The 23510-nt window shown below is 34.1% G+C and overlaps 1 protein-coding gene across 4 annotated transcripts in view; it reads right to left on the bottom strand.

Annotated features, from left to right (window-relative positions):
• Window positions 1-947: 947 nt before the first annotated feature.
• LOC132553182 (collagen alpha-1(IX) chain-like) overlaps window positions 948-23510 on the bottom strand; it is a 158098-nt gene continuing 135535 nt past the window's right edge. For 3 of the 4 annotated variants that reach the window (XM_060217409.1, XM_060217408.1, XM_060217410.1), the window contains exons 31-41: window positions 16712-16765; window positions 13955-14017; window positions 10748-10819; window positions 10495-10542; window positions 9845-9937; window positions 8458-8490; window positions 6464-6610; window positions 5875-5929; window positions 5256-5357; window positions 4649-4816; window positions 948-4436 (exon numbers count right to left, since the gene is read on the bottom strand). In XM_060217409.1, coding sequence (XP_060073392.1) covers window positions 4225-4436; window positions 4649-4816; window positions 5256-5357; window positions 5875-5929; window positions 6464-6610; window positions 8458-8490; window positions 9845-9937; window positions 10495-10542; window positions 10748-10819; window positions 13955-14017; window positions 16712-16765 — 1047 coding nt within the window. In that variant the 3' untranslated portion in view covers window positions 948-4224. The remainder of the gene's footprint in view (window positions 4437-4648; window positions 4817-5255; window positions 5358-5874; window positions 5930-6463; window positions 6611-8457; window positions 8491-9844; window positions 9938-10494; window positions 10543-10747; window positions 10820-13954; window positions 14018-16711; window positions 16766-23510) is intronic. The other variant, XM_060217411.1, reaches the window with a different exon arrangement.

Genomic DNA, 23510 nt, shown 5'->3' with positions numbered 1-23510 from the left:
ATCTGATATATCGTGGTATATAAGTAGATGATGCTTGGTCGAAATTCCCTTAGGAATAAAGCCGATAGGATTTTCAACAAAAAACAAAAAAGAAAAGAAAAGAAAAAGAAATGGTTATAGTGACCTTGACCCTACAACCATTCATCTCAAACTTTCCTGAAATATTATGTGGTCCTTTATAAGTGCGACACGTAAAGGTGGACAACGTTTAAATACATATAAATAAATTAGATATGTTTCTACTAGAACAATAATAATTATTTGTGAAATAAAGAAATCATGTGTCGAGGAGGAGCGAAGTTAATCTTTGGATCGAAGGGCAAAAGTAGAAGGCAAAACATTTGTAATAATTAGTATATAATAAGAGTATATTGTCATAAAAGCGATTATTTCTAAATGAAAAATCTACATACAAACTGAAGACACGTGTGACTCATAAGTTATTATTACAATGTATATTGATGAATAGTATTGTGAAATTGATGTGGCAAACAATGCTGTATGGATGTATTCTGTGAGTTGTTTTTTTTTTACGAGAAAAGAAGTTCATTTTCTGTGTACTGCCATTTCCTTTCGTAAAATTTATTTGATGTCCGTCCGTCGGTCCGTCCGTCCGTCCTTCGGAGTCACTTTTTTACTGTAATCGTCAAGGTCATATTGTTTAAGTCACACATGTCAACAATTTATAATACTGTCATCATTTAAGTGGTTTGTTCATTTCTCTTACTCAGAGCCTTTTTCCCGGAGTCCGGAAGGAAAGCTTATGGACTGGTGGTCTTATTTCCGATAATATTTTTAAACAAATCATATTTCGTGCTAAACCCATTGATTGAAACAACAGCCATTCATTCTACAGCACTTGATGTTACTACAGTCTGTATAAAGGAAGTGTAATTCATAAGTTTTACCAGTATAGTTTTTACGCAAAGAGAACAAAAAACAGAAAGTAAGAAAAAGCACATTTATTTTGTTATACAAATTTGTTCTCAAGCAAAAGTTGTTAAATCACTTCCACTTTAATATCATTTACTGTTAAAATTCACAAACGCATTAACAATACATCTAATATCCTAAAATCTACTTGCTACAAAATCAAATAGTTTTAAATATTATTTACATAATTTTGGGTGACTGGTTAGTATTTCTGTACTAAACATTATTAAACATGTATAAGCGTTTTGGATTCTAGCTGGTTCTGGTCATGAAAGGGATCATGTGACTTACACATCACGCTGAAAGACTATAATATATGAGTGACAGTAACTGTTAATTGCTATGAACATAAAAAATTTAATACTTTTTTTAAATAGTATATATACAACTTTCATATCATTAATTATTTACGAACATTTAAGCGATAAGTAAATATGACGTCAAAATCACACGAAGACGTTTCACAGATAAATTACGTTAGAAATAAACACTGACCTTATATGGTTTATATTATTTGTTAAATGGAAATCGTCAGTCAGTTTTAATTATCCATCAACTCATGGACATTTGAATTTTATAAACTTGTCATTGTTGGTTCCATTTCCATTCTCTACTTTACCTTTAATGCATTGTTTTCTGCAACATCTATTGTTTATTGCATAATGTTTAGTATCAAGTAATACCTGACCAAATCATTCAAAGAGATACATGTTACTCATATCAAGACCAAGTCGTTCATCAAAATTAAGAATCATTTTGAAAATGTAACTCAAGAACAATGGAATATACTCCGAAATTAAAATCAAACAAGAAAAACAAACGACGATGCCTACTGCTTGCTAAAATAACGGAATCATTCCATTGTCATCATTATAAATTAGAAACTTTTGTGTTACATTCGCAACAATATGGTAGTTGGAATATACTGGAGAGAGCAACGAAATTTATCTCACAATAGGTAACATATTATTTAAATAATATATAGCTATCATGTGATAAATTGCGTTGCACTGCATTTATTTTCTCAATCACCACGTACCATGAATCAATTCTGATATACCAATTGCTATTCACCAATTTTGTTCTCAATTGTCCCTAACACACGCACACACACAAAATAACATTACAACAAATCACACAATACACACACAACTGATGAAGATGTACAGACATGGATGCTGAACCTGTCTCGGGATGGACATTGTCTAAGTAAAGATGAAGAGCTTATAGAGCGTGGATGGAAACATGGTAGTCATAGAAGTATACATTTAGATGATACTCTTTGTCTAAAGGCACATTTCGAGAACTATTTTGTTCTCATCTTTTCAATGATTCACAAAGTGTCGAAGTATGACATTCCGACAAGTCACAACCTTTTGAGAAATGTCAATCCCTCCATAAAAATGCAGTCTTCCTATATGAATGCCTTTATCATATTTTACCAACTGTACCAACTATAAGAAAGTCTTGATCCGCCATTGTTTGACTGTCTCGGAGTTCCTTTCGCAACGTTACTAACTTCACAGAAAGAACATAGAGAGATCGCCAGGGCTCGATACCCTTAGGAACCTCAACAACACCCCAACCAGGAAAGCCTGTCGTGAGGAGTGAGCGTAACATCACCACCAAAGTGAGGGTTAGTAGCGGAGATAGAATGGAGGGTAAGTAAAACGTGGGTTGCACATGCATAGTGACGGAAAAACAATCATATTTAGGATACAGAAAGCAAGCATTTAGTTTCCAGCTACAAAATATTTCCTTAAATTTAACATGCAATATCGAACTAGAATGTAGAAATTCGTTTGCATGCTTAAGGAGTAGCAGGTATGTCCAGAGTATTAGAAAGCGCACCATGCCCAAGAAATAGGGAAAGAGCGCTATTGTCAATATCAGACGATTTTCCCTGAGTGTATAATTATATATCGCGCATTTTTACGAAAATTTGATCGTTGAGTAAAACTAAAGAGTGAAATTCGAGAGTCAGACATGCAATTGCAGGCATTTTTTTTTATTGCAGCTATTTCTATCTATCTTTACGTTCATATACATTTCCACGTAACCTGTGACGGTTCATGTCATGTGATCGTATTTGTGAGGTATATGTGTTTATGTGGTAGAACTTGAATGACAGATCCATTTTTAAGATTCATTTTCAAAGTATCCTACCAATCAATCGTAGAAATACCATACTGGCCTTTAAAGACGTTTTCACAGAAAACGTACAAGCTCACTTGAGCAATTAAACATCAATTCGCTGCAATATCTCTAGCAAAAATAGCATCATACAAAAAAGATAACCGAAACAGGAACAAATTAAATGCTATCACAACAAAATTGTTGAAATTTTCAAAAATTAGTTTCTTAACACAGATGGAGAATTGATATGGGTTATGAGTTTAGAGCCTGTTTAAACCATACCAGTTATTTTAAATAAAATGTCAGTTTAGAAAGTTATTTTCTAGGTTGACGTAAATTTTGTTACTTTATTGTTATTAGTTAACTGTATCTTAATAAAAGCATGTTACATCGAAACAAATTATTTCAGGCTTTCATGGCCGCCGGCATGGCGGAGCTAAGGTGTCCATTAGGGTTTTTGCGTCCATTTGCATTGAACTTTTGCGAAGCAAGGTAAATCGACGCTACTAAATCTACTTGGCATATAGAGCGTGGTATAGCGCATTCACATTCCTGGAGGATTTCTACATTCTCATATAAATGGAAAGCACACTAACAGTATGAAATCCAGACAAAAAAACAGTGCTACACAAGGCAAAACAATAACAGCAACTTCACGAAGGCAAAATAAAACCGCTATGAGCCAAAATAAAGAAAACTGTAACGGAAGTCAGGAAACGGAACTGCTTGGAGGCGAAATAAACTGATAAAGTAGTACAAGAACATCCGTCATACAGCAAATCTGATGTTCTGTTTAAAATGACACACAACGAAATGCGGAGCATGATTACACGTACATACTTGCATACATCAATGATTAATGAATATGAGGGATTTGCTAGAAAGCAGGGAAATTCCAAAGAAAAGGGGAAATGCTGAATAATGATACATATATTTTGTAGCAAAACAAAATAATAACTTCTATCAGCTATAATGAAATAATAAAAGATAAATATTATGCTTTGTTCTGGGACTATTTAAAAAGAAAGGCGTTGGCGTGAGGTATTAAGAAGAGTTGGGATGACAGGATGAAAGCGATACGGATGGTCAAGGTATTTTGATGGTAATGAAAGCTACAGGTGATATCACAAATTATCGTCACTGATTGAGATTTTCTTAAGGTCCCTTGATACCATTAGCCTGACCGAGTGTCATGTACTCCGGGCCCTGCTGTGATCCTGTGCCAGCAGCAAAGTTACAGAACTCGCAGTAGCCTGGGGGTCCTGGAGGTCCAGCGACACCTCGGCGCCCGTGCATACCAGAAACACCCGGAGGTCCTCGGTCTCCAGGTCTACCCTGAATACCCTCTCCTGTTGGACCGGGTGGACCTGAAAGGAGACAGAATAAGCTTGATGAGAACAAGGGAAAATAGAACACTTTAATCCAAATGATTACACCTAAGATATCCTTAAAATTTTCTGATGGTATTTCTGAATAAAAAATGGTAACCAGTTAAAAAAATTCTGATGAACAACGTCATAAAGAAAAGAAATGTTGTCAATGATAAGTATAAAATTATGATTCCTCTTCATTTACTAACCTGGAGGCCCAGCTTCTCCTTGACGACCTCTCTGTCCTTTCCCTGTGTTACCCCTATCTCCCTTCGGTCCTTTCTCACCAGCGGGCCCCACTGGACCCTGGGCTCCCGGAAGTCCGGACACACCAATCATTCCTCTCTCTCCAGGCATTCCTTGTGGTCCACGCTCACCTGAAAATAACGCATGACAATCAGTATTTAATCTAACATTAAAAGTTTGCACGGATTGTTTTGATTTCCGTCCCAGTAACAGTAAATGTCATACCAATATGTAGGTCATATATCCATGCTAAAACTATGTTTATAGAATCGACTCCTGGAGTAGCCGCGTTAACTTCTGATGTTCAGTTTGGAACATATGGATGTAATTCATGGAAGAACGATCTTTTTAAACTTTCCAAAAAATTTAAAACAATGATGAAACAAGATGTCAGCTAATAATTATTACATCTGGCGACCCCGATGGAAGCGAAATTCCCTTTGTGTCCGAGAAAAAACCAAGAGCTTTGGTGAAAAGCCAAAAAAATAAGATGGTGTGATTGCATGAGTAATATAAATTTATCTTGATCTTGTGTCCATTAATAATCTTGTGATCATACGTAATCCCTACCTTGGATTCCAACCCTGCCCGGAGGTCCTTGTCTACCAGGCTTGCCAACACCAGGTAAACCTGGAGGTCCTCGCAAATCTGCTGTTATCTCCTCCATATTCTCTGCAATCATACAGAATATTTTATTGACAAAAATCAGAAATAAAGGTACATGAAAACAAATGACGATATCACAAAGCATATGTAAAAGCGTTTCAAATGCGTTTACATCGTATAAATCATTAAATAATGTTTTAAAATTGACAGTTTTTCAATAGAAGGGATGTCTTATACGGCGAAAATGACACATTTTATCAAATACTTGTTTGGTTTTGGTTTCGGATTGTTGAACGTCCTATTGGCAACTATGGCCATCTAAAGACTGATGTTTGACATAAGATAATAACCCTCTGATTTTATTTATTTAAATATCTATATATTTTTCATTTGTTTCTCTTAAATCTATTTCATTTTTAAAGTTGTGTATTTTTACTGGATTAATGCTTGACTCAATTCATAATAATTCTTAATAGATAAAATCAGGATTCGGTTAAACTGATGTTTCCGTTGACACATCAAAATACAGAATGTCTTCAGAAGATAAACAAAACTTAGCAGTTCTCCTTGTAGGGTTACGTACCACGAAGAATCTGGAAGCAAATTTCTTTCACCTCGGTATCGCTAACACTTCGTCCCTGAAACAGAACATTATATAAGTTGTCAACTTTTGTACGATAACTTCATTTTCCATTCTTCATTATAGGAATATGAATTTTGAAATTAGCAAACATTACATAACGCCATATCACAATACGACACGAAGAATGTACGCATTGCACTATCAAAAGATATGTGAAAAAATAAAATATAGATCAATTGTTTATCTCACATGGCGAATTAAAATCGAAGTATATTAGTCAGGTAGATGGCTTAATTTCTGATCACGTGCGACAAAATTTATAATCAGAAATGATTAATTTCACCAAATGAACATCAAAATGAAATACTAGAAAAAGAAAACCTCCTTAGACTTATTTCTTTTACGAATAGTGTTTTCTTATCTCATGTCATAACTTCAAACAACAATTCAATTCATCGTTCAGTTTGGTTCTTTTTCCAATCTTATGAAACCTGTGTACCAATACAATTTTATATGATAATACTCGTTATCTGAGTTCAATATGCCTTAGCATGATGACGTCATAAAGTGTTTTTGTACATCTACTTACAGGTAATCCTGGAATTCCTGGCATACCAGGCTGGCCCCTGAGTCCTCGGGTGCCGGGCTGGCCGGGGGGTCCAGATAACCCGGGCACACCGGGTGCTCCTGTGGCTCCCGCTGGTCCCCGCTCACCTGGCGCCCCTCGTTCTCCTGGCTGTGGACAGTACAAGAGGTTGTTAGTTAATAAAATCAAAATTCACGTCTAATTTTCATAACCATACATGAATACTTTCTTCATGTGAATATTTTTTTTAGCTTAATACGGTCAAACTGAACTTTTACTATCTTTAAAAAAATATATATATATATATAATACATCATTAATTCGAAAGGTTCAAACGTAAATGATTAATGCTCCAAATTAGACTACAATGACAGCATTCTTATTTACATCAACACATGTAGACATTATACAATTATATTGTCTAATATCTAGCTTCGCTTGTTAATTTGTTATAGAAACGCTTTTGACAATATATTAACGATTGTCTCTTGTTTCTGTTTAAAATATCTTAAAAATGTTTAAAGATATCAATTATTATTACGAATATACTCTATAGACTAAACGAATTTCATCATTAATACTAAATGAAATTCTACAATAATAAAACGTTAAAACCTATAAAACAACACATTTCAACATACTGTAAACCTTAAAATATTTTCGCGCTATTAACATTTTTCCGTTGTTCGCGGGAACATTCAATCCTCGAAAAATTCATACATGTGGCAAGGAATATTTTAGAGATGGAAATGACATTTTGCGGAATTAATATCAGATAAAACGCAAAAATGTAAGGCTGATGTGGTAAAGCCGCGATTTTGTAACATAAGGTTTACAGTATCGACAATAGATTGATATATACTAGGTGTCTCTGACGAACATTTCACAAACAGTTCGATGATATTTCTATGGAAACCAGCACCTTAGGTAGTATCAGTTATTGAGATCATGTGCGTGAAGATTTATTGATTTTAAAGAGATCTGATGAATAGTAGTCAAGTTTTTATAACATATGTATAATGAAAAAATACTGTTATACGAATTTCACTAATATACATACATTAATGATATGACGCGCAACTGGAACACAGAGCAAACCACGGACAGGTACATACTAACCATGATGATGACGTCATCAGACAAAACAAATCATTACTTCTCATCTAATTTTCCTAATATCCATTGAATGAATAAATTTAACAAAAAAATTTGCAGAAATAATAGTCATATAGAATGAAGGAAGCAGGATATACATTTTTAGGAAACTATATTTTGAAATAATTATGAAACGTTACGTGCTAAATAATTTATATTCAAATTAACGTTTTCGCGATACTAGCTCGATATATGATATAATTCCTTTTTATTACTCTTTCTCAGTTGCAAATAAAAGCAAAAATGTGTTAAAAGAATCAGGTGGTTTTTCATTACTGGTAAAAATGAAAGTTAAATGACCTGTTTTAATACATGTGATCCAATGCAACCAAAAGCAACTCAGATAAAATGTAATTTAACAGCCGAAAGCAAATTGAGTATATTTTGAGGCAAATGAAACGCAAAGCGATGAAAGAAATTGAAATGAAATATACAAATTTAATTATTCTGCGAAAAGAAAGCAATCCAATAAATGGTATATGGGATTAATTTGACCGAGCTGAAGAAAAAAGTAATAGCAATGTCGTTATATAGTTATGTTTTATATAATGAATATTAATAAGTCAGCGTTATACGTATGGTATTCATGACTGAAACACTATTATAATGGATAAAACTTGAAGCATTCTCCGTCGCCGTGCTCTTTTTATTTAGGCCATTGCAAGAAGTCCGTTCTAATGTACGTTGAATATATTTTATTTATTATTTGAATGAAAAGTGAAAAATGATTTTTCTGGGCGTTGTAACTTTGGTACGATTATACCTGAAGTAGATAAATTAGACGTACAAATGTACAAACACACGCGATTACTATATATATGAGGAAAAACAAAGATACTTACAAGTCCTGTTGAACCGACGGGTCCTGATGGTCCCTTGAAACAGAACATAAAAAACAGATAACACTCACATCCTCGTCACGATTTATATTTCGAAAAACAGGATTTTCCGAATTCTTAAAAATGCCTAAATAATTCTAAAAAATTATTTTATTTAAGTTATTTCACAATGTCATGCTCATTTATTTGCAAATACGATGAAATGTTGAAGGCATACATGACGATGCATAATTTTATCATATTTTGTCTTTCAGAAAGCTATGTAATAAAAAGTTCTCAAGAATAATCAATATTCCTTTATTTTACTATTAAAGAATAGACATATTTAATTTTTGTAGTAAAGTAAAAGTGCAAAAGCATAGAAGGTGTTTATACATCATATGGAACACAGACCAATATAGATATGATAGGAGTTTTCAAAAACGATGAATGAAAGTACAAGAACAGAATAATAAACACAATTTATACAAAAAATTTTCTATATAAAAATGCATGCGTGAAAATTTACCTCTTGTCCTGTACATGCAATAAAGCATGGATATATTCTTTTTCACCAGAAATATATATCATTATGATTACAACGATCTTATAGATCAGATGTTAGTAACTGATTTCTACAAAAACAAACACCTATTGTTAATATCTACGTTTACCTAGTATTCTTTATTCGCTATAACTCGTGCAAAGAAAAATAAGAAGTGAAGATATGATTTTTTCTTTTCGTTGACAAATACGTGACAGAGACAGAACACATCCCTTTTTAATACTCTTTAAGCGAAATAGGGTTGATATCCTAGCAAAAGGGAGGGATGTCTCCATACCTGCTAGTTGGTCGATATACTTCGTAGGAAAATTAATTCCATTGGTATGCAACAAGATGTAAGTAAGCTGATCCTAGGATTTCTGTGATTGTCTGCTTATAATGTCATGTTAGATACACGGCTGCACATATACCAGTGCATGTTAAACAACAAGTTTACACGTTAATTGGTTTTCTCGAGAATGACAGGGCTCGATATCAATACTCATTTGTGCCAAAAGTTTCAATACGAACGGCAGTAAAACTGATTAAATTTTTTATTTATACTCTAAGAAATGCACCTTTTTAAGTGCTAGGATGTCATTTTCTGAGCAATTCCGTGCACAATGCTTAATATCTTGTTACCTGTTACGTGTCTCCGCCAAACTGTTTTGCCTAATTAGAACCCATCCCCTCCAAAAAAAAACCAGACAGGACGGGTAAGAAATAATGAAAAATAATGCAGACCAAATAGTAGATTGACATGCAAGGGAGACGACTCATGCTGTCTTAGATGTTGTGATACGAAGTGACGGAAGTGACGCGTTCAGTTGCCAGAGTAACCGGCGACGACGTGTGATAGGTGCTTACCGTGTGTCCTGGTGGTCCATGCTTACATAAACTTACCGGTGGTCCCATCTGTCCTTGGGTATCTGGATTGCTGAGTGAGGCGTAATATTGACTCTTGAATGTGGAGAAGGAAAAAAACAGCAATGTACTGAATAGCTGAATTATATTTAAACAAAACGAAACAAAGAAAGTGTTGGCTACTTCTATGTGCAACTATAACAAACGCAATGTAACAATGAGATATATTATATTGATGAGTAGAACGATAAACAACCGTTTGTAGATCCCAGTTTCCACCATGTGAGTTTGTATAATGTGAAACGTAGTCAGTAGAAACGGTTGTTACAATGATAAGCATCACCAATCTGAATACCATAAATATGTACCGCAATAAGGTTTGGATAAAAAAAAGTAAACATGAAGTGGAATTTGAACATACGTCAACGATATGATATAAATCGTTCGGTAATTTCTGAAAGGAAATACGTTATTAAAAAATTACACACTGAATTATCTTTTTTAAAAAGTCTTAACAGGCGCGGTTTTTAACAAAACAGTATGGTAAAAAATATGCATAAAACTGACTGATATACACAGTATCATCGAATGTAAAATTGGCGCAATTTAAAAATGACAGTAACGTGGCTATGACATAAAAATGTAATACTCACCAGATCTCCACTGAACACACCATCTTGTCCAGGAGGGCCAGGTGGTCCCTATAGATATAAATACGTCACACTTTAAGATTGTACGACCAATTGCATACATTGTTATATCACCAGGGGTGCATTTTCGAGGATTTCGTGGGTGCCCTAATTTCATGGATTTATACGTCCGTGAAATGATTAATAATTGCAAATACATATCATAATGATTAATAATCATATGATCGTTCTTGCTTTGAAAAATATATATACTCACTGGTTGTCCGGGCGCGCCCCTCAGTCCTTGGGGACCTGGATTGCCCATAGGTCCCATGGGTCCATCTTGTCCCTAAAATTGGATGGTAGCAGTTTTAGTATGCTCTATAAGATAGTAAATTGCACTGAAAATAATTTGTTTTTGCCCTGCTCACTTCTGATGATTGCGCTCACTATCAATCATAATCTAAAAGATATAATTTCTATCTTACTGGTGAAATATCATACACTTGCTTATTTCAATTTTTCCCGGGAAAAACACCTTTGGTGTTCCGCTGGTTTAATTCAAACGAAAACATTACATAAAATATCGTATTGTTCCCGTCTCGTTAATATTATTATTATATTATATATTAATATTATTAATTATTTTTTAGTGATTACTAGGATTGTCGGCGCAGGAATCGCAGTTGTAATATCATAATTGTAAAACATGGTACCATCATGCGGGTAAAATCTTAGTAATTAATTCGATGTAAAAGAGTCATTGGAATTTGACCAATTTCTACTGGAATCAGTAAACATCAGCAGGTTTCGGAGTTTTAACGCAACACAGAAAGTTAATTACATGTAAAGACAAACCCAGACCATATGCAGATGTGAAACCGACTACACAGAGATCTTTAAAATGATAGAACTATCATCTGGGAAAAATGTACTTTTTACAACTCTCTAACATGTTTCGCCAAATTATCCGACAAATTAACCAATTAAATGCTCTATCGCGATGAGTATTAACTACTGGACTGCTGCTTCCTATCTTTATACTCAGATCAGCATGACCTCCCTTGGCCTGGATTGCTTCCGGTGACTGATTGCAGATTAGAGTAGGGACGTTTATGTATATCACGATATATAAATTGAAACGCCTGCGAATATCGTTCTACATAATCGAATGATTTATTTCGTTTCAATGAGTAAGATTTAAGAATATGGTGTCACTGAATAGTCGGCCTCATTATTGCATGAACGAAATATAAATAATGATCTTCAGAAACGTTATTTCCACTCCACGAATGATTCATGTAAACATATCTTATACCATTTTTTATTCTTTTCATATAAAATGATAATTGAACAATTAAAATAATGAGAATTCAATTGTTTTTTATTTGTACATCAAATGTTCTCGATCTTCTATATATTTCAATTTTTAACCCTAGCATGGTGTAGTTCAAACCATTGTTTGGCTCTATTGATTCTATTTATATTGAAAGTAGAGGATGACACTGTCTTGAGAAAGCGAATAAAGAAATACTTAAAAGACGAGGATTCTAAAATGATGTCATGGGTAAAATTAATTAGACTATGACGAAAAAACCACTTGTTTGAAGAAAACAAACTTGTGGAATTTTTGCTCAGACCACATAAATGGATTTAACATGGTTAGTTAAGCTAACATTTAGCTAGTAGATAGTCTTAAGTGGGAGGGGCAGATTCTTAATCAGCGTGTGTAAGATCCTTTCTGTATTTGATATTGCACAGTCTGCACATTCCGTCATGCGCACTGGAGATCACCTATTTGCTAATTGACAGTACAGGACAATGCAGTGAAGCATCATCGAGTCTATCTTTATTGTTCGCTGTAGGAGTCGACACAACCTTTTTTGAATTCTAGCCAAAAACCATTTTACGGATAAGGACAAAGACACAGACAAGTTTTTTTAAGGTTGTGAAATCAAACAAGGATATTATTATCTCCGAGAAACTGACCCTTAGACCAAGCATCTGGACTGCAATCTTTGGCAATGAGCATTTGATCAAAGCAAGCGTGAAACAGTTCCAGATAACATAGCCTATACTTTCAAGCCTAACTTTGATAAAGATCTCGTCGGCTCTCGTGTAAGGTGCTGTTAGATAATGATACGCCAAGTTTTTGTCGATGTGAAGTTAAATAGCCTCTTCACATACTTTCACAATGCGTTCTTTTTCGGCATCCCTTTACCCGTGATTATGCGTTTTAAACGTATTGTTTTAGATATGAAGTGATATTTAGGTTTTTTATCATTTGTTTTCGACTTAATAAAAAAATATTCCTGATTATTGAAAAGTTTTTCAAACCATTGTGATTTACATAAAATTTAATCCCACTAGATCTCAAAATTGCAAGACCTTCATTGAAATTAGTCAAGTATCAGAAGTTGAAATCGACATGAAATCATTATTTCTTGTTTAAAATATTTCGTATCAGACTACGATACAACTTACTACCAATTATCTCTGTTATTTGCCCAGATAGAGTAAAGAATTTGAAGTATCCTTTCTTACTGCCAATCAAGCCTAGCGATTTGAAACAGTACTCTAAATATAGTGATCATAGGCGGAGCTCTGTTTCAAGTTGGATGCTATAATATCATGACGATGACGTTCTGTCTATCATTTTGTCATGTACAATTAAAAAAAACACGTTAAAATACCAGGTGTACTTCAGTAAGGCATTTATGATGTATCTCACGCTTTTAAGGTATCGAAAGGTATTTTCATAATAACTCACTGATAATTATAAAGCTTAATACAGACAAACTAAGCAACAAGGACTTCCCCTTCTTACCTTCTGCTTTTCCCTCATCTGAATCCTTTCCTGATTTGTCTTACATCAACATTTATCAATGGATACCAGTGCATGTTTAGAATTGTGTCATCACATGTTATCTTTAGTTATTGTATATTGTAATGTAGGGAGAAGCCCTAGTTTGTGGAAAGATCGTGTGACCCTTCCTTTTGATGAATCGTCAATGAAATTTGTTAGAATGATGTGTAACTTGTTATTGTCAGAATACACAATCTGGACACGTCTGACTTATCTCAATACCACACTAATACAGACAATTTGTGAAACTTATATTTACCCATGATTCCATCATTCAAAGATGATATTTAAGTTTCTGATCAAACATCTTTATCATTACACTTAATATGGTTATGATGAAAATGGTTGATCATTTATTTTGTTTTGCATATTTTCATATTGTTTCAAATACAATGAAATCATTTTAATTCCATCTTTGCTAAGAATATTACCATGCATATTAATTGTTGTACATCTTAATATCTTTAGTGCAACCTGTCTCATCCGACCTTTGTATATTACAACATTTGGTACAAAATACTTTTCGGAATCGTTAAGTTTCACTACATGTTTTCAAGAGTTATGACATAATATCACTAAAGTTCAAATACAGATTAAATATATAGATAATACACTTACAGGTCTGCCGTCCATGCCTGGAATTCCTGGTAGTCCCGTTGGTCCTGGTTCCCCTTGGTCACCCTGCATAAGTTCAGGTTCAAGTTCAATTTCACCAACATCATCAACATTATCAGCAATATCTTTATCGTCAATAGCTTCAATTTCTTCTACCAATTCAATTTCAGCCTCCTTAATAGCTGCTTCAGCTAACATGGCAGCTTGTTTAGCTGCAGCTTTTTTTGCAGCTCTCTCGGCCTTTTTTAATCTTCTAGCTTCCTCACGCTCTTTCTTTTTATGAAATCCATTTACATTGACAATGAGGAGTATGACAAATAAACACGTTAATACACAAGTAAACTTCATATTGAATAATTGTCTATACTAATGTCCCTCCTTCACTTTCAGTCTCCCGCGGCGCGGAATGTTTCTTGCTGCCGTCTTGGAGTACTGTGAAGCGAGCAGTGACTATTCTCCCTGTGATGGGTCCTGGAAAGGCCGGAGACTGAAATACCCCTCACCGTGACGAATCGCAACCTTCCCTGACCTACCCAGCGATTGCTATTTGCTGCTTCGAAACGAGGTAATGAGAAGTGTTATTCAGTGATACCAGTGATCAAGTATAGCGGTACTACCATTAGAAACTTAGATTCAGCATGAAGGCTTATTTTCAATGTCATTTGGCTGTGACGGGAACCACCCACAATATTTGAAAGGATTGGAGGGGCACATCGGTTAACTTAAGATAGGAATGTCTATTTCTATTGAAATTAAAGAATCATTTCTTTTGTGCGACATGTGTTTATGATACTATTGTATGAAATTCATACTCTGAAACTTCAACCTACTAAATAATTCCAAACTATGCTAGTAGGAAAAGACCTTTAAGTATCATGATGTGGTCATATTATGCAATTCACGTGTTAAAATTATATTTTGATAGTGATTATCATGAATATTGTTTATATGTGTCTTACAATATTCCAAAGTTATTAATGTAATCTAATTAATGAATTAATAACGTTATAAAAAAATCAAATCAATAGTATATTTGGATAGTATTCAATCCAATGTAAAGTGTACACAAGATGGAAAAGAACTCCATGTATGTCATCAGGCGTAATACTTATATCGTTAGAATATCAGCCCGGAAAGTATTATTATTATCGTATCTAAAACAGGATATAAAATTGATTTAGACATTTCATGGCAATAATTTATCCCTTGACACAGTCGATAGTGTAATGTGTTGAATTGATTTATTACGGAAGTTTAAAACTTTGCAAATATGAGGTTACATCTAAGCTCGAACAGAAGCCTGATTTCTAGACCTTATGACTAGCCATATGGCCTTCTTCAATAAATTAGCTGGTAATTGAAGTCGTTCCACCCGGTCTGAGTCATTTGTGTGGGAAACTCAACGCCAACATTAGGTACTATTTTCTCTTACTCTGTCCAAGCAGGTTATCGGTACAATGCTGTGTAAACTAGGTGTTAGAAGACACTTAAAAACCTTTCATCAGTGGCTATTTGCCAGTCTTAGAAATTCGGAAGATGTTTCTAAAAATCTAAAGAAAGAATGAAAACCCTTTGAATCGTTCCAATTATAGTGTTGGCAGGTTTTATTTCGTGACTATAGAGTCTGTGTTCATATTTTATAGAACTGAAGTTAAGCTTTAAAACAGACATCTGTATTGTTTCAATTTGAAACGCTTATGTTGCTGAAATGTATCATATTATATATATAATCCACAGCCGAGGTGTGTGTAACAGGATTTCAACAGAGCACATGTATTGTTAACAGACTAACAGAGAACAGGTGGGTTATTATCATCTTTATACTTAACTTAAGATAGTATGAGAAATAGACCATAGGTCAATTGGTCACTGGATAACGTACATTTCTTTCCTGTAATCCCATTTAATTTGAAAGTCTGTGTTTGAAGTTCACAAGGTCTTACAGTCTGTTGAAAGTCTTAATGTTTTGTGAAAGAGGATCAAATGAGAACTACAACTCCATGCAATACCACATACGAAGAATTAATTCTAAAAGCATTAGGACAGGCTTTGAATCTTTTGCACATACCAGCTAACAAAAAACCTTTCATTCAACCGACCTCATGATCTACCATGTTTGAAGACATCCGTTCGATATACTCCCTTCATATTTATGAGGTAAATTCTTCATAGCTAGTGCAAGTTAACATCTTTGAAAAAAATCATGACACGTTTTATCAATATAACGCAGAGGTTTTGTGTAATCAAGTTAATCATTATTTATATGATATACCTAGACATTGTAACTCAACGGACGAAGATAGAGAACTTTTATTTGTGTCTGCCGTAATAGGACCTCATATATATCTACGGCACCAAATCGGTTAGCCAAAAAAATCTACAACGGCCTAACCATCACGACACATTGTTTATGAATGGTCAAATGCATCAGATTCAGCCGGTGGTTGCATATCTAATGTTTAATTATAACTGGATATTTATAAACTAACATGTGAATATTCAGAAAGATACTACATAATAGTACGCAATCAAATTTCATTCATTATGAACTGACATTGAAGTGATATTTCACACATTACAGGCTAGATACTGTAAATTCCTTTATTTGTCATTCTATCAAATGCTACTTGCACAAAGGATTCTCATGGCAGTAATATGGTTTCTTTGTTTTTCTTTTCGCGATTTTGTTCCATCCTCGAATCAAGCAAAATTAGAATCACTCAAAACCCAATCTATACAGTATATTATAGAAGTACATACCCTGTCACCAGTGCGTCCAGGCATACCGGGAGGTCCTTCCTGTCCTTGTGGGCCCTGTAAGCACAAAGCATATGCCATTTTTATTTCATTTGAAAAGTACATTTACTCGATAAAATGCTAAGCTGTCTACTATGTTAATTTTAAATGATGATCGAAGAAGATCATAAATATTGTTTTATGAATGGAACAAAATTACTTAATTGGTAAATTTGTCAGATGAATTGTACTCGTTTGGAAAGTTTTAGAGGAAAGAACCGACATCCCAACGGATGATACGCTCAATTTATAATCTATCTTTACGTTATTCATCAATATTTGAATAGCTTTTTATCAATAAAAAGTACAATTATATACAGTGTAGCCAAATATTGATGATATTTAAATATAACCAAGCGATCGCAGAAAAGAATACCATAGCCTAAAAGTGGTACGCTATGCTAGGAGTAAAGTGAAATGTAACATAATTTAGCCTGTTTCATGAGCATGTCTGTCCATGAGATATTTCTGAATTATTACCTTATATTGTAAATTTAAGTGTACAAACATTGAGTAAAATTACCATCAACGATTTTGATGCAGTATAGCTGTGTTGTATCTTATATATTTGTATAAAACGATGCCATTCACTTGTGTGTCATTTATACAATCTTCTATTTAAAGGCAGAATGATGAATTGCGAAGTATGGTGACAATAGGAAAAGAAATGCGACTGTATAGAGCTGACATGAAAAAAGGTATGTCAATTTCTATTTATAGTAACGATGATCTAGTTGTCGACGGTAGAAGATTGAAATGCGAACTCCTACAAGAGCTGATGTTTATAAACACTTGTGTAAAATGCAGCCTGTGAAGACTTCCATATACCCTCAACAACTTGTTATCAGGGTATGACTAAAATTCATCATAAAGCTGTTTCGCCCTTCGAGAACTCAGCAGTTATCATAATGTCTGAATTTTTTTTCATATACTTTTTGTATTTCATCTCACGAGGACCATACATATAAACATCATTTCAAGAAATTTATATAACGGAATCCCTTGTAGATATTTGCAAAATCACATTACATTAAAGATTGCCAGGTGCTGGAAGTCATTTTCATCATTAATGCATAGAGAACCTTATCGTTCGAAGGCAGTTTAAAGCTTCGAATCCAAATGCCTGATGCCAAAAGTCAGGGTAAATCAGTAAAAAATATATGTACATCAGAACATTCGGGACCAGGTGTTTTATATGCACTCAAAACCAACCTACTGACCAACATGTGAATGCACGTGGAGTACCTGTCACAGATTCCAAGCCAATTATGTCATAAATTAGTTTATTTTTTTCCGCTAAAGCTCAATAAAAAGAACTTACAAATAATGACACATACAAATTCTATCCTGATATCAGAGACAATATGTGTTGGTGTAATTTTATCCACAATATACGTGATAAATTTTTACCACAAAGTCTAAAGAATAGTCATACGATAAACATCAAACAACACAATGATAAGAAATCGTGTTCACAAAGGTATGAACTATATGTGTTGGAAGTGAGATCCACCTAGATGTCTGAAAGTATGAGTGATGTGGTTACATAGTTCAAGAAAAAATGGCCCCGAGTCATGTAACTGTTTCAAACAGACACCAGCCTGGCGAAGATTATTCATCTTAATGTTACTAAAATAATTTTTATTGTTCAGTCGACACATGGGCATAGATTAATGTTTCTACTCGGTTGTTTGTAAAAGATTGTTGTTTTTTACTTCTGTTTGAAGTGTAGGCTCTCATTCCACCACAATGTGTTGCTCAGCAAATGAACTGTGACGAATAACTTATTAACCATTCTGTTAGCTTCACAGACTATAAAATCGTGTTTTCTTACCAAATAAATGCCGTTCAGGAATAAATATGAACAAGTTTGTATCGTCAATTTCAATTGTTTGGAAAGAAAAGTTCTTATAATTAATATAAAATGGAACTCAGATCAAACATTCACCATTGCAGTATAGTTAAGCTTAGTGTATACTACTATACCACTAGGTACAGACTTTGAAACTGATAACGGCTCAGGTCTCGGACACTCTATCTGTGACTTTCATTGCATGAAAAGCAAACATTGGCACTGATTCATGAAAAGGAGTCTCTACACCAGTCCTTCTTTTCATCTTTTTGATTCGCTTGTACGGCTACAAAGCCAAGAGAAGATTCTAAATTGTATAAGGCGCGAAAGGTCGCCATGGTAAAAGTGCTAACACAGCAAACATCAATTCAGACATATCTAACGAAAGATGTTGTATATGATTTAAATTTAGGAACAAAAATGATGTAGTTTAAATTTGTTTATTGGTTCGGTGTTTTGCAATCTTGCATAAGCTACCATTTTGGTTTGCTTTAATCATAGCCAAAAAGATATAAAAAAAAAAAAAACACTGAACACGTGTTGTTAATAGTATATAACGGAAAAGGTTTCCTCCAACTTAACAGTATGTTCATCAAAATATTCGAGAGGTTGTAATTATAAAAGATAAACAAAAAAAAAAAAAAAAACGAAAGTACTTTTTCTCAAATTTTAACTTGCCAATTTACAATTACCAGGAAAAATGACATATGGACGCCAATCGTATCTTTTACTGTACAGACTCAGTATCAATAACAACCGAATAAGGTAGAGATATAATAACCTCCTTCAGAATAAATGACGGAACCAAGTACAAATAAACAAATAAAGCTAGAAAAAGTTTTGCAATCAGTCTCAAATTCCAACCCAAAAAAACTTCTTAAAGCAAATATGAATTTTAAATTGACCGGCGAGGTGGAGTTTAACGAAACGAAACAGAAGGAAAAAAAGATCTTGAAGCAAATTTCCATTTCTGTTTTAAATCGACGAAAAACATTAAGATCCCATAAATTATTGTAGGAAACTTGATTCTCATGGATCTTGTTTTATAGCGGTCACAGGATTCTTCGCGGGAGAAAAAATAAAATATCAGACATAGAGAATTATTGTCAATGGTCCCTTTGTCACGAACGTCCTCTTTCTTAACTTAAAGCGATTTTCAAAGGGAAATGTGTTTTGAAGTTTCGGATCAACCTTTGTTATACTTTCTTATGGAAATGTGTTTTATCATTTCTGTTAAAGCATTGCTTGAAAAGTAGGAAAGCTGTTGATTCGACTTGGCCTAACGTGGACGGGGAAATGCATGTTTACATTTGTCTAACAGGGGATCGTAGATTAGAAACTAGTGCCGTCGTACTAGTAAATATGCAAATATGAAGCTACGGATGTTATGTTCTGAGCTAAGGGACGAAAGAAATAAAACTATTTATTGTTATTCTTTTTTATTACGTCTTCTGGAATATTGTTCTAATGCAATATCAACAAGATTGAAAAAACACATATCATAACTGTGTCTTCATTTCACGGTGCCAAATGTACTACGATATTTTGAGAAAAAAGAAAGATGGGAACTGCAAATCGCTACGAACTTCAACAATTTTATTTCACAATATTTTATGTAAGACAAACTCAGAATAAAAAAGAAAACCGGAACCAAGACTTTTGACATCGATGTTAATTCATGCTTTGAATATAAAATATCTTACAGTAGCGAGATAAAAGACAATATCGTACGTCCAACGTGCTAGAATTGTAGTGAACAATAATATTGGGACTATAACTTCGTAAAATATTATATACACGACATGTGTTATAAGCTCATGGTATGTGTAACCATTTAAGATTTACAAGCTAACTTGCTGTCTTTGGTACTACAGTATATGTCACAAATAATCCACGAGACGATTTAGAGTACATAACAGAGTAGGTAATAAAAGCCTTACATCTTTTACTTTATATTGTAATGCTAGAAGAACACTGGTCTAAAGCACACACACGTTGTGGGCTGAGAATTTTGTCATTTTGCGGTCAATTAAATCTGGACATTTCTATTTTCGTTGTACTTTCCAAATCACTTGAGAATATATATTTAGGTTAACACCCATTTCCACTGTCGATATGAAAGGGATTTACAACGTTGATAGACACACCCATCTTATGATACCAATTACATCCATAAAACAAACCTCTGATGATCAGAATACTAAATACATCACAGACGTAGGAGACTAACAATATTTCATCTGTTATTTTTTTTATGCTGTTCAATGTTTGTGGTTGACCTAAATCGATACTTTTTCTGAGAGTATGCTTCATTAGGAAATTGGATATAAATCATTCGACAAAGGCCAGTAACTCGGTGTATTGTGATGAAAACATAAACAAACGAAATGAAATTCCAAGCATTTGTCGTTGAAACGTAACATATGACACATATCCTGGACCATATGAATAAAGTTGAACAAAGGACTGTAACTCTATAAATATTGGAACGCAATGTTCGACTTCATCAATTTGTTAACTGCAGACGACATTATACCTGTCCCGTACAGCGTGACGTATTAACAGACTAAAAGGTGAATTAGGTATAAATATATAGTTCAACATCAGAAAATTATGTTTTATAAAGGAAAAAATGTTTTGAAAAAAAAACATAAAAGGAGAGAACACGAGAGAAAACGGAATTGTAAGCTTTGAAATATGATTTTATTAGAAAATGCATTTCCTCATTAAGACTATTTTTATTCATTTATTTTTTCAAATACCTTCCGCTTTCATTCTGATTCGCACATATGGTCATAACATTCCTTGGTTAAGTATCGGGGATAACACAGTTCAATAAGTCGCATATCTGGTTACAGCTGTTCTCTATGTACAATAAAATCTCTAATTCCTACTTAATCTTGTGGGTAACCCGTGATTTAAAAACATCTACCAGATCTATGTTGCATGAAGAAACTGCGGTAACTAGTTTAGAAAGGCAAGAAAAAATATCCTCATACAAAAAAACACATGTACAATTAACACCAAAAAAGAAAAGCGTTTCTAAAGGTCTAAATTCGATTTCGATGTTTGAAGTTCAGGGAGTAAATCGTGCTTAGGGTTAGATACATTCACACAGAATTTGAATTTCATTTATGCGGAAAACCAAATACCTGTCTGTTTCTCCAGTGGATATGTAAAGTCTATGGGGTTCAGCGTGTTCGTTATCATTGGTATCTGGACACCGCCAGACACCACAGCTGACCTAGTGCCGAACCATCCCATTCTTATTGCGAGAAGGATAAAAGGTTCTCACCACACTCCACAATTATTTTCAAACTTAGACAGCTTATAAGATATGCAATCTAAACTTTGAGATATGATAGTCTTTCAATAGAAAATTGAAATATAAATGAAAAATATACTCCCATATTTTATACTACTATTTCAACATGTGCATTTAGACTTCAGAAATATAAACAACTTAAATACAAAGGAGAAAACCGTGTTGTCTATATTCGTGTTAAGCTTAGTGTTTATAGATGTTTAGCTCCTAGAATTGGCTGGCCATATATATACATTTGGCATTAGGTTTTGGATACGGAAAATTACCAACAGCGGTCAACATCACTAATCAATTTTGGTAGGTGGTGAAGTCCCTGATTCTTGAAATCTATCCAGTTAACCCTCTCTGGGAGGTATGGTTTCCCTTTTGTTAAGGTCATTTGCATTGAATGCATCCACAGTTGTTCGTGTGTTATGTAGAATCAATTACTGTTGCAGAGGGAACTTGAATGTGCATTCCACATTGATCACATACTATAGATATGTTTCTTTTGAAATAAACACAACTTTGATACCACCATATCAGCTATCAGCATTCCTCATGTGTGAAACAGAAATTGTATAAATCAAAGTGAGACAAACTTTCGTATCGTTTTATGATACAAATTTCTTATTTTATTGACAATAGGTCAAAATGGTTGATATTAATTAATTGCTACTCTCTCTCACATTCACGTTTTAACGATAGCAGTTTTGCATTAGAATGCTGTGAAAGGATTACACAAAAAACACCCCACAAAGGTGGATAGCACCATTCAGTGTTCATGAGGGGTGGGATATGATATAGCCAACATGACAAGTCTGCATCATACAGCGGTACGTCATTCTAAGACCAGAAGACGTTTAGCGGAGAAAACAAGGAGGCTAAATAAGGTTGTCAGCAATCATTGTAAAACCAAAGATGACGAGAGGTGTGTGCTTAACCTACAATTGTATACATGTCATAAGTTTCAGTATTGGACGATTTTAAAAGTCAAGCAAAGGACTTCCCTATATATACACCAAGATTTCCTTCCATATCCAACTACTGCTTACTATTGCTTAATCCTAAACATTCAAACGTACAGGAATGTATGTCAGCCTGTAATTATGAGCATTCCGAAAGATTATTCAAGACACATGATTTCTTAATACAATTACTAAAGTACAAGGCCGTTATGCCTTCAGATCTTAGATTCCAATAGTGGGACGTACAATGACCTGGTGAGAAGATTAAAACAGTTTACTGTATATCTACACGGGTTATGTTACATGTATGAAAGGTATACGCATAACCATTAAGATACACACTTATCTTTGATTAAATGCTTGGCATGAGCAATAGATTCAGGGAAACTAACGTTTAAGGTTTTAACAATACGTTAATTATCTAATGAAAAACGTCTAGCAGGCGACAGTTGAGCTTTGTACTTGTTTAGTGGAAAGTCGGTGATGAATACCAACTACTATTTCATTGCATCTCAGTTCATTAAACTGCTATGCAGACTAGTACCTTATATAAATCTCATCATGTTTACAGTGCAGAAAGGCGAGCAACGCCTTAGTTCAGTGCGCTCCAAAGCCCGTTCTCATAGTTTTCAATTCACA

This window comes from Ylistrum balloti, unplaced genomic scaffold (assembly GCF_031769215.1).
Source record: "Ylistrum balloti isolate Yb309-2 unplaced genomic scaffold, AGI_CSIRO_Ybal_v1 Utg370306, whole genome shotgun sequence".
Classification (NCBI taxonomy): domain Eukaryota; kingdom Metazoa; phylum Mollusca; class Bivalvia; order Pectinida; family Pectinidae; genus Ylistrum; species Ylistrum balloti.
The sequence above is the reverse complement of the archived record's forward strand: the minus strand, read 5'-3'. Positions and strand labels throughout refer to the sequence as shown.